The sequence below is a fragment of the Oratosquilla oratoria genome, chromosome 17 (genome assembly GCF_046742065.1).
Source record: "Oratosquilla oratoria isolate Oo_2021 chromosome 17, ASM4674206v1, whole genome shotgun sequence".
NCBI classification, from domain to species: Eukaryota; Metazoa; Arthropoda; class Malacostraca; order Stomatopoda; family Squillidae; genus Oratosquilla; species Oratosquilla oratoria.
Window position 1 is genome coordinate 61,907,954 of NC_134793.1, and position 12,844 is coordinate 61,920,797.

General features: G+C 42.3%; 1 protein-coding gene across 2 annotated transcripts in view; it reads left to right on the forward strand.

Moving 5' to 3' along the window:
- LOC143034672 (uncharacterized) overlaps positions 1–12,844 on the forward strand; it is a 95,186-nt gene that overhangs the window by 50,148 nt on the left and 32,194 nt on the right. For both annotated transcript variants that reach the window (XM_076201039.1, XM_076201040.1), the window contains exons 6-7: positions 3,484–3,641; positions 3,811–3,912. In XM_076201039.1, coding sequence (XP_076057154.1) covers positions 3,484–3,641; positions 3,811–3,912 — 260 coding nt within the window. The remainder of the gene's footprint in view (positions 1–3,483; positions 3,642–3,810; positions 3,913–12,844) is intronic.

Consider the following 12,844-nt stretch of genomic DNA (forward strand, 5'->3'; position numbering starts at 1 on the left):
TATCTGTGGTAGGGAGGAGAATTTTGGTTGTGGCACTTGTGTCCACAAAACAGATGGAGTGGTGGATCAGGGTGATGAGTCCACCGCCATTGCCGTCGGTCCGGTCTTGTCTGACGGTGGTGTAATTATGAAATGATGGTGTTTTGTGTGAGTGTCTTAGTTTTGTTTCTTGTATAATTGCAATGTGTATGTTGTCTTGTTTAAGAAAGTGTTTGAGTTCATGTTTTTTCGTGTTAATACCGTCAATGTTGTATTGTAATATGTTGATGTGTGTTTTGTATGTGTTGTATGTTGCCGTTTGGGGTTGAGGTTGGGGTGTTAATGGGGAAGGTATAGGATCTGGGTTAGAAGGGGGGGAAAGGAGAGATTGGGGACAAAGGAAGGGGAGTATTGATTGGGGATAAGGGTGAAGGGAAATTGGGAGTGGGTAAGGGTGCTGGCTGTGGTTGGGGAGGTGGGAGTGGGGTTACTGGAGGGCAGGTAAAACATGTCCAAGTGTTTGTGTATTTGTTTGTGTCAGCAAGTGTTGTACAAGTGAGGTGGGCCCAGTTTTTGCACATATTGCACTGAACTGAGCCCTTTGTCTGTCTGCTCGAGGTAATGGGTTTAGAGCATGTCGGGCATGTATATTTTGTGGTGGGCCCAGGACTGCTCTCTACATCTCTGCCTAAAAGTAGAAGAAGAGGAAAGATCGCCTGAGAATCACCCCTTGGTGCAAAAAAATCATAACAGTGCATGTTGAGAAAAAGGATTGTGGTACTACCCAAGGCAGTCGTAGCTCCTCTTGGGAATCGGTGCCACCTGCGTAGAGCTGGTGGCCACGTCTGGTTGCTGCCGTTTGGCCCCCACAGTTCATTGTAGGTGTCGTTGTACTCATTCTTTAGGTGCATGATTTCTTTCTTTAGCTCCATAATCTCTTGATTCCATGATCTCATCTCCTTTTCTATGTCCATAATTCTACTCAGTCTTCTGTGTGTGTATTTACCTAGTTGTATTATACGGGAAGGGAGCTATGCTTGTGGTGACCCGTCTTTGTATCTTTCAGCATAAAGTTTTTTCTTAATATCTTGAATAGTGTTTGCACACACTTTCATTGTCTAATTTGTTCCAGGTATCTATCACTGTGTGGGAAAATATATATAATATGTATTTTTTCAGATCTCTTCTGTAATTATCTTTTTTAGTTTCTTTTCGTGTACTCTTGTTTTTCCATTGTCCCATTTCAATAAATCATTCTTATCTAGGATTTCTATTCCTTTCATAATTCTATAGATAATAGGTCTCCTCTTTCCCTTCTGTGTTCCAGAGTTGGTAATTCTAATTTGGACAGTCCATATGTCATTTTGGAAAGAGTCGGTGCCAGTTTTGTTGTTGCTCTTTGTATTCTTTCTAATTTTTTTATATTCTTTTTGGTACTGGGTTTCCATAGTGTTGCTGTGTACTCAAGTTTTGGTTTTATTAGTGTAGTTTTTTTTTTTTTTTTTTTTTTTGTGTGTGTGTGTGTGGTGTGTGTTTACCTAGTTGTATTTTGCGGAAAGGGGAGCTATGCTTGTGGTGTCCCGCCATTGTAACTTGCAGTGTCTAGTTTGCTTTTAAACTCATGAATGATTTTTGCGCATACTATTTCATTATCCAGTTTGTTCCAAGTGTCCAAAACTCTATGTGGAAAACTGTTTTTCTTCAGTTCTCTTCTATAGCTATGTTTTTTATTTTCTTTCCATGTCCTCTTGTGTTTCTCTTGTCCCAGTTAAGTAAGTCCTCTCTATCAAGTATCTGTGCCTTTCATGATTCTGTAGATGGTCAGTAGGTCACCTCTCTCTCTTCTTTGCTCCAGTGTCGGTAACTCCAGTTTAGCCAATCTCTCATCGTATGATAGGTTTGCAAGTGCAGGTGCCATTTTTGTAGCTGCTCTTTGGATTCTTTCTATTTTCCTTATATTCTTTTTGGTACTGGGGGACCACAATGTCATCACATACTCTAGTCTAGGCCTTATCAATGTAACCAATATTTTTTTATCATGTCTTCGTCCAAGTATGCAAATGCCACTTTTATTGATCTTAGCAAGTTGTAAGTCTCCCCAACAATTTTGTTAATCTGTTTATCATAGGACAAGTCGTTCGTGATGATTACTCCCAAATCTTTTTCGGATCCTACTTTCTTTACTTCCTTGGTTACAATTGTATATTTTCCTGATATTCTGTTTTTGCTTTTTCCAAACTCCATTATGCTACACTTCTTAGTATTAAAGTCCACTTCCCATTTCTGACTCCAGTTCCATACCCATTCAGGTCTTCTTGCAGTGCTTCACAGTCCTTATCAGTTTCTACTTTCCTTAACCCCTTCCATACGGTGCCGCACACGTAGGCGTCATGGACTTAGATCTCGGTGGCAGCAGCCAAATGCCAGCCGTACGACGTGTCGTAATAATACTCGCACCATAAAATATAGTCACCGCTTATATCGATCGTTCTCTCTTCACCCGTGAATTTTGATAACCATAGAAAATGCGATTACAAAAGAATTAGAAAGAATGTCATTATGGAGGGGCGACTACAATAAATATAATCAAGACGCCGATATGGCAGCCTCGCGAATACACTCGCTCCCCATGACGCCTACGTGTGCGGCACCGTATGGAAGGGGTTAACAGTTTGGCGTCGTCAGCAAAAAAGCTCATGTAACAGTTCACGTCCTCATCAATGTCATTCATATAGATAGCAAACATTATTGGTGCCAGTACAGATCCTTGCGGTACTCCACTGATCACCTCTTTCCAATCTGAATATTTTTCTGTGAGCACTACTCTCATCTTTCTACCAGTCAGGAAGTCCTCCATCCATTTTAGTAGGTTCCCTTGTATTCCTCCTATGTGTTCCAGTTTTTTTTAGTAATTTTCTGTGTGGTACTTTGTCAAAGGCTTTTTGCTAGTCTAGGAATGCACAATCAGCCCATACATTTCTTTCTTGCACTATGTCTATTAGCCTTGAGTAGAAGCATATTAAGTTTGTGGTGCATGATCTTCCTTGTCTGAACCCGAATTGTCTTGGATTTAATATGTTGTCTTCCAGATGTTTTACCCATCTATTCTTGATGATTTTCTCACAAATTTTGGCTATAGTGCTTGTTAGTGATACTGGCCCATAGTTGGTGGGTTCTTCCTTGTTTCCTCCTTTATATATTGGTACAATGTTAGCATTTTTCCAGTCATTAGGTATCTTTCCTTCTTTGAGTGAGCTATTTATTATGATGTGTATTTTATCCGTTAGTTCTTCTTTGCATTCCTTTAGAATCCAATTTGCAATACCATCCGGGCCATGTGATTTTCTGACGTCCAGTTTTGATAAATGTTCTGATATTTCTTTTCGTGATGTAAACTCACACATGTGGGGAGATTGCTTGTTATTATCTACGTCCCAATTTTGTATTTTCTGTGTGTGTGTGTATGTATCTACTTTCCAATAATATTAGTATGTGTATTCATAGGATAAGAATGGCAGAGGAAAATCTAGGTCTAGATCTCGATCAAGATCACGATCTCGAAGGGATTCTAAGAGCACCAGGTCAAGGTCAAGATCAGGGAGGTCATATAGTCGAAGTAGCTCGAGGTCATGCTCTAATTCATCAAGGTCTTCCCATTCAAGGTCAGTTGAGTGTTCAGATTTGTGTATGGATAATGGATCAATCTATGAATATATTTTTTAGAGCCTCTGGTTTCTCATGCCTACACTTAATTTATTAGCATGTTGGTGTTGCATATTTATCTTGTTCGTATTGATATATATTGATTAATAACTTTTTCTGTTTTGTCAGAACCTCCTCTTCACGCTCTCGATCTAGGTCACGAAGGTGGAGCAGTAGGTCACGATCCAGATCACAGTCACCCCGCAACAAACGGAGGCGATCCAGGTCAAGGTAAAAGGGTAATTGGGTAAAAAAAGGTCATTATCAAATTTTTATTATTGTTATTCCTCTTTTTTATGGAAGTGAGACACTTTATCAACCAGTGAGCCAGGCTTGCCATAAATGCAGCGGAAATGGACATATTTAGATTATGTTGAGTATTTGCTTGGGGGACCAATGATGGGTACCTGCAGATGATAGTCCTGGAAAATGGATGTCAGAGAGAGTCTCCTTGTCATTTTCTTCAAAACCCATCAACACCCTCATCTGTCCAAAAGTACACCATCAAAGGGGCTGACACTTGGCCAACAGTATTTCCTTAACCAATTTACATAAGGAGATCTGAGAGTTAGTGACTACTCCCCAACTATTATAAGGCATTGACATAATAACCAACCCATACTGATACTGTACAGCCAGCAGTCCAGCATCTCTCAAAGTCTATGGGAGGGCCCAAGGACCACTGCCAGCCACTATGGGACTGCAGGATCTCCTGCCAGTGAAACTTGAGACCAGAGTTATTGTGATTATGATGAGCTTGGGCAAATGGTATGTCCTGTAGGGAGTGAATATTGAGAAAAAAGGTCTTATGTGGTCTTATTTTCACTTGGTAATAGGTAAAGGGAGTTGCTAAATGTGAAGGAGGATAGGGAGGGAAAGGTAGTTGCAGCGGGAAGCGCTAAGAAAATGAGAGTGATGAGTGAGGAAAATGAGGGAGAAATAAGGAAGGATGAAGTGAAAGCAACTGTTAACCTCTTCACTCTGGGGCACATTGCACGTCTGGCAGCATTTGCTGCCCGACGTGTGATGTTGCGTCATAATAATCGTATTATAAAAAATAAAGTCAGTGCTCAATCGTTCATTCTCTTTCACCCGTGAATTTTGATAAACATAGAAAATATGGTGAAGCCAGTTTAGAGAGAATGGAGGTTACGTAGGTACGACTACAATAAATATAATCAAGACGCCGACATCGGCATCATCGCGTACCCACTTGATCCTCATGCTGCCTACGTAGTCGTCACCGTATGGAAGTGGTTAACCACTTCACTACGGGACTTAAATCTCGCGGGCAGCAGCCAATGCCAGCCGTACGACGTGTCGTAATAATACTCGCATCATAAAATATAGTCACGGCTTATATCGATTGTTCTCTCTTTCACCCACGAATTTTGAAACCACAGAGAATTGGATTCAGGGCACATTTGGGAGAATGTAAAAACACAGGGGCGACTACAATAAATATAATCAAGACGCCGATATGGCAGCGTCGCGAATCCACTTGCTGCTCATGACGCCTACGTGTGCGGCACCGTATGGAAGGGGTTAAGATGATGACAGCAGGTAAGGCACCTAGCTTGGATGGATGCCATGCAGAATGTCTGAAGAAAGGAGGTACAGTTATGGTGGACTGGCTGGTGAGGTTATTTAATATTTGTTTAAGAGAGGGTAGAGTGCCGGAGGATTGGAGGAGTGCCCATATAGTTCCGCTTTACAAGGGAAAGAGGGACAAGTGTGAGTGTAGTAGTTTCAGAGGGATCAGCTTGTTGAGTGTAGTTGGGAAGGCTTATGGGAGGGTCTTGATTGAGAGGATTAGGAGAGGAACAGAGGGAGTAATTGGTGAGGAACAGGTTGTGTAGATCAGATTTTTGTGGTAAGACAGATATGTGAGAAAGCTATAGGAAAAGGTAAGGATGTTTTTTGGGGGGTTTATGGATCTGGAAAAGGCTTATGACAGGGTAGACAGGAAGGCACTGTGGGAGGTACTGCAGATATATGGGATAGGAGGAAAGCTGTTATGAGCAGTCGAGAGTTTTTACGAGAGTAGTAGAACTTGTGTTAGGATTAGAAATGGAGAGAGTGAATGGTTTGAGGTAAAGGTGGGACTTCTTCAGGGATGTGTTATGTCGCCCAGGCTGTTCAATCTTTACATGGATGGGGTGGTGTGAGAGGGTAGTGGGTCAGGGGTTGGAGATGGTTAAAGAAAATGGAGAAAAGTGGTAGGTGAGCCAGTTGTTGTTTGCTGATGACACTGCTTGTAGCAGGATCAGAGGAGGGTTTGAAGTAGTTAGTGACAGAGTTTGAGAAGGTGTGTGAAAGAAGGAAGCTGAAGATAAATGTGAGCAAAAGTAAGGTGATGAGATGGACAAGGGGAGAGAGTGACACCAGGCTGGAAGTGAGCATAAAGGGTGAAAGACTGGAGGAAGTGGATAGTTTTAGATACTTGGGTGCGAATGTGGCCGGAAAGGGAGTGGGGGTGGAGGTAGAATGTAGATTGAGAGAAGCGAGTAAATGCCTTGGTGGATTAAAAAGTGTAATGAGAAATAGACATCTGGGAATGGATGCTAAGAGGTGGTTATATGAAGGAGCGATTGTACCAACAGCACTGTACAGGGCAGAAACATTGAACATAAGAGAGGAAGGTAGGAGTTTGAATGTGTTTAGATGAAATGCCTGAAAAGTATGATAGAGGTTACTAGGCTAGATAGAGTGAGAAATGAGGAGGTGAGGAGGAGTGCAGGGGTGGAAAGGGAGTTGGGAGATGAGTTGATGAAAAAATATTAGGATGGTTTGGATACATGGAAAGAATGAGTGAAGAAAGATTAGTAAAAGAGGTGGAAGGAGTGAATATGAGGGGGCGTCCTAGGATGAGATGGATGGATGGATGGAGTGAAAGGGGCATTATAAAAGAGAGGAATGTCAGTTGAAGAAGGACGGGAGAGGACAGAAGATTGGGGTGAATGGAGAATTGTTGTGTATGGGTGATGCTGTGATGCATGAGGGGGGGAGATGGGGCGTGAGGAAGTATGTACGAGAGAAAAAAATTGACGCAGCCTGAAGGGATTTCTCCCTATCTTCTCCTTTTCTGCATGAGGGGATGGAGAGGGGAGCTTACCGAATTGATGATGAGGCCTTGCTGTGGATGTGCGGGGTCTTGCGACACTACTGCTGACCCAGGGCAGTGGACAGGGTGCAGGGATGACCCATCATCCAGGAGGAGGGTGGAGGGGGAGTGGAATATATAGGAAATGGAATTGGTGGGAGTGGTTTCTATGCCTTTTTCTTTTTGGCTACCCCCTGTGTAAGGGGGGAAAAGCCTTTGGTATATGCATGTATGTATGTAATAGGTAAAGTAATACACTTTGTTGTAATCATTCCCAAGACCCCTGTCTGGAGTATTGGCTCTAAGTTATTGTGGCGTTAAAAGCTGCTCAGTAGTATTCAGCTGATACTTTAGGGTCTATATGGGATGCTCATACAGACCTGAGCCACACGTCATTTTGTCTGTGATAGAGAAAATCTCTATTCATAGAGAAATTATGCCATATCATACTGTGACTGTCCCTCTGTTATGCTGTCCCCCACTCTTGATACTGTCCTGTACCACTTCTCTGAATATTCATTTCCTTTTTCTCCAAACCCTGTGGTGGGGGAAAAGAATACTGCCACCAAGGTAGCCACTTGAGTTGTAAAAGACAACAAAAACAGGACAAGGATAGGACTAGGCATCCTTCTCCCTGTAGCGCCAAAGGGGACATTCCTAAAAAAGGCAAAGGCATAAGAGGTTCTGGTAGGAGTTTTCCAAACAGAACCCTAAGGTTTGGGTCTTTTAATGTGTGTGGATGTGGTACAGATGAGAGTAAAAGGGAAGAGATAGTATGTTTGTAAGAAGATGGATGTGTTGGCACTGAGTGAAACTAAATTGAAAGTGAGGGGTGAGTGAGTTTGGGAGGGTGTCTGGAGTGAAGGGGTGGCTGTACTAGTAAGCGAACGGACAGGTAAACATGTGGTGGAGTGGAAGGTTTCTTCAAGGTTAATGTGGATGAAGGTGAAACTAAGAAGGGAGATGTGGGTTTTGTAAGTGCGTATAGGCCAGGTAGTGAGAAGAGTACAGAGGAAAGTGCATAGAGGGATTAGGGAGAAATGTTTATGTAGTGGTAGTGAGAGATCTTAATGCTAGGGTAAGAAATAAACCAATACTGGGTGTGGCAGGTATTTGAGAACAAAGAAATGTCTGTAGAATAAAAAGAATAACATTGTAGATGGAGCATTCCAGTACCATTTACTCTTCTGTACAGGTGAATACCTACCCAATACATATATTCATTCAATGAAACCATCATCATTTGCAATAACAACTTCAAGATGATGTCTAAACCGCTGGCAGGCAGTAATTAGGTGGGTCTTGGGAATGTTTGCCGTTGCAGCTACAATAGCTTGCTGGAGAGTTACAACAGTGTTGTGTGGATGCATATTGGAGGCCCCCTCAACAATGCCTTAGATGTAATAGTCTAAAGGATTAACATTAGGAGAGCTAGGGGACCAAATGTTGGGATTGACATGGTCGTGAAAATTGTTGGCCAGCCATTCTTGGGTGGTGTGGGCCATATGCGATGGAACGGAGTCCTGTTAGAAAATGTACAGCCTTCCATGTGCTACAGTAGTAATCCATGGTTTCACAACTGTGTCTAAAAGATTGGTGTAAGCAGCGGCGTTGACTCGAAGATCTTGATGGAAGAAATGTGGAGGCATCATGTTGCCTTCATTGCTTACAACACCCAGAACCATTACGGAGGCTGGAAATTTTGTGTGGATGACAGGCGGAACCTCCTTGGCGGTTTGACACAGCAACTGAACATTTCTGCAGTTCACCTGGTCCTGGACAAAGTTTTTCTCATTGGAGAAGAACCACAGCATTCCTGGCTCCTTCGGATGTATCAGCTTGTTTAAGAGACTCTTGGCCCTGGTCCCTTGGTTCTCCCTGGTTGTCTGGGACATGAACTGTCCTCTCCACATCATGTACGACATGTAACGGAGGTCTTCATGAACCACACGTCAGATGGTGGCCTCATCAACGTGCAACTCCCTGCCCAGTGCCCTTATGGACTTCCTAGGGTCCTCATCGATGGCAGCTTGGACAGAACTGATGAATTCAGTTGTCCTGATACTGTCTGAGTGCTGGCAATGTCATTTCCAGTGAGAAACTGTTACCACATCGGCACTGGCAGAATCAAGCTTTCACTGAACTTTGAAAACAAACGACCTGGCAACATTCAGCAATGCAGTGATCTTGGAGTCGGAGTGCCCTGCATCCAAGGAGGTGATTACAGCATGCCTCTTCATTTCTTGAGTGATCCTCTGTTCTGCCATGTTCAGCCTGGATTAGGAAAAAAAAATTGTATCTAGAATACTACGTCACTGATAAGGTGTGTTCTCAAATACCTGCCACACCCTAGATGGAGTGGTCGAGAAGTGTGGAGTTCCAGAAAAAAAAAAAATAATAATGGAGAGTTCATGGTGGAGATGTGCCTAGAGAGTTGATAGCAAATACAGTGTTTAGGAAGGTCAAGATGACCTGTCATCCAGGAGGGAGCATGGAGGGGAGTGGAGTGTATATAGGGATGGAATGGGTGGGAATGATTTTATGCCTTTTACTTTTTGGCTACCTCCCTTGTAAGGGGGAAAAAATCCTTGGTATATGTATGTAGGAAGTTCAAGCAGAAGTTCACATGGGAGAGTGGTGGATGGAAGGGTGGTAGATAGGGTGTTAATGGACTACATAGTGGTAACCAGGAGTATAATACTGTAGGAAGAGGTTTGGATGTACATGTTCCAAGGGGAGAGAGTGGGGGAATATCAGATAATTTTTTGGTGGAAGGTAAGTTGAGAGTGGAGGATAGATGGAGAAAGAGGAAAAGGAGGTACTTACAGTAAACTGCTTAAATGAGAAAGAAAAAGAGGACTAGAAGTTGAGAGAGGAGTGGGAGGTAGTGAAGGATAGAGTAGAACTAGGAGTGGAGGAGGAATGGGAATGGCTTAGGGGGGAACTCTTGAGCTGTGCAAAGATGATGTGTGGAACAAGGAAGATGGGAGGAAATAGAAAGAAGGGTAGTGAGTAATGGAATGTTGGAGTAAAGAAGGTTGTAAAAGAGAAGAAGCAAGCATTCACAAATTGGTTACAAAATAGAATGAGAGAATCATATGAGAGGTACAAAGAAAAGAGAAAAGTAAAGCATAAGATAAAGGAGGCAAAGAGGTGAGCAGATGTGAAATGGGGTAAGAGTATGACTGAAAATTTTGAAAGTAATACAAAGATGTTTTGGAAAGAAATTAAGAGGTAGAGGAAGCAAATTAAGTAGATATGAAAAGGTAAAATTTGCACATGGAGAGATAATAATGGAAGAGATGGCAGTAAAAGGAATATGGACAGAGTATTTGAGGGAGTTGCTAAATATGAAGGAGGTTAGGGAGGGAAAGATAGTTGCAGTGGGAAGCACTAAGAAAATGACTGCAATGAGTGAGGGAAATGGAGCAGAAATAAGGAAAGATGAGGCAAAATCAGTTATGAAAATGATGAGCAGGTAAGGCACTTGGGTTTGATGGATTACATACGGAGTGTCTAAAAAAGGGAGGTACCATGATGGTGGACTGGCTGGTGAGGTTGTCTAAACTTTATTTAAAAGAGGGTAGAGTGCCAGAGGACTGGAGGAGTGCCTATATAGTTCCACTTTACAAGGGAAAAGGGAACAAATGTGAATGTAGTAGTTTTAGAGGGATCACTTTGTTGAGTGCAGTTGGGAAGACGTATGGGAAGGTTTTGATTGAGAGTATTAGGAGAGGAAGTGGGAGTAATTGGTGAGGAATAATATGGGTTTAGGACAGGTAGGGGTTGCATGTATCAGATTTATGTGAAAAGGCTGTAGGAGAAGGTAAGGATGTTTTTTAGGCCTTTATGGATTTGGAAAATGCTTATGACAGGATAGACAGGAAGGCACTGTGGGAGGTATTGTAGATATATGGGACATGAAGAAAGCTGTTAAGAGCAGTCAAGAGTTTTTATGAGAGTAGTAGAGCCTGTGTTAGAATCAGAAATGGAGGAAGTGGTTTGAGGTAAAGGTGGGACTTCGCCAGGGGGGTGTTATGTCGCCTTGGCTGTTCAATTTATACATGGATGAGGTGGTGTGAAAGGTACAACACAAGTGTAATGGGATGGGGATTGGAGATGAATAAAGAAAATGGAGAAAAGTGGGAGATAAGCCATTTGTGTCCTGATGACACTGCACTTGTAATAGGATCAAAAGGGTAATTAAGGAAGTTAGTGAGAGTTTGGAAAAGTGTGCAAAAGGAAGTTGAAGATAAATGTGGGTAAAAACAAGGTGATGAGATGTACAAGGGGAGAATGGCAGCAAATTGGAAGTGATAAAGGGAGAGAGACTGGAGGAAGTGAATAGCTTTAGATACTTGGGTGCAAATGTGGCGGGAAAGGGAGGAGTGGAGATGGAAGTAGAATGTAAATTGAGGGAAGCAAGTAAATGCCTTGAGGAATTAAAAAGTGTAATGAGAAATAGACATTTGGGAATGAATGCTAATAGGAGATTGTATGAAGAAGTGATTGTGCCAACAGCACTATATGGGGCAGAAACATGGAACATAAGAGAGGAATTAGAATGTGTTTGAGATGAGGTGCCTGGGAAGTATGATAGGGGTTACTAGGCTGGATAGCGTGAAAAACGAGGAGGTGAAGAGGAGAACGGGTGGAAAGGGAGTTGGGAGATAGGGTTGATGAAAGAGTATTGTGATGGTTTGGACACATGGAAAGAATAAGTGAAGAAAGAATGGTAAAGATGTGTGGAAGGCAGATGTTGAAGGAGTGAACATGAGGGAGCGACCAAAGATGAGATGCATGGGGGTAAAAGTGGCATTGGGAAAGAGGGAAATGTCTGTTGAGGAAGGAAGGGAGAAGACAAGATAGGGGTGAGTGGAGAATTGTTGTGTATGGATGATGCTGTGATGCATAGAAGGGAGATGGGGGGGTGAGTGGAGAATTGTTGTGTATGGATGATGCTGTGATGCATAGAAGGAGTGGGTGGGAGATGGGGGGTGTGGGAGTATGTGTGAATGATATTTTGACCCAGCTTAAAGGGATTTCTCTCGGTCTTCTCTTTTTCTGCATGAAGCGATCTTACTGTGGAGGTGCTGTGTCTTGCGGCACTGCTTCTGACCCAGGGCATTGGGCGAGATGCAGGGATGACATGTCATCCAGGAGGAGCCAAGATGAGAGGAAGGAGGGGGTGAATGGGAGTGGAGTATATATAGATGGGATTTGTGGGAGTGGATTTTATGCCTTTGTTTTTTGGCTACCTCTCTTGTAAAGAAATACCCAGTGATATATGTATATATGTACTTCCAAGACAAGCAAGAATTACTCTGGCAAACCTACATTCAAGGTCCCACCCTGCATTAGAGCATCACAGAATTGGCCTTGTGAAGACACCCTTTTCTATAGATACAATCACCTTAGATACAAAGCACTTTATGGTGCACTGTCCTGCACTGACTCCAGAGAACAGCATAAAAAAAAAATCTGTTGCAGAGTGAGTTCTGGACAGAATTGGTGGCCATGGTTGGTTTCGTAGTGGCTCCACGTCTCTTGTGTAAGAGAATTGGGCTGTGGAATGTAGGCTGATGAATATCTCCTGGACTGAGTGGGTTTTGATTATTCAAGATTGTATCAGTCAGATCTCCACAGCTGGATCCCTTGCTATCAGCAGTTTTTTTTTTTTTTTTTTTTTTTTTTTTGGGGGGGGGCATGTATATTTAGATGCAGACTGTTGGAATTAATCTTTTTACAAACTACAATTGTAATTTTCTACTTATTACATTATCTACAGCACATTGCACTTCCATAGATGACATAGATCAGTTTAACCATAAGGATAAATTTTTTTCCTTTTGAATTAAACATGCAGGGGGTGTAGATGACATTTTGACAGTGAACAAGGCTCGGGCCAGAGAAGTTTGAAAACCATTGTAATAGATAAATATTATCAATTTACAGTTGATTTATGTTATGGGTGGCATCACTGGTTTGAGTATATACTCATTTGTATTTGGATTTGTATTCAGACTGGAGCAGTGCCTGTATAGTTCTACTTTACAAGGG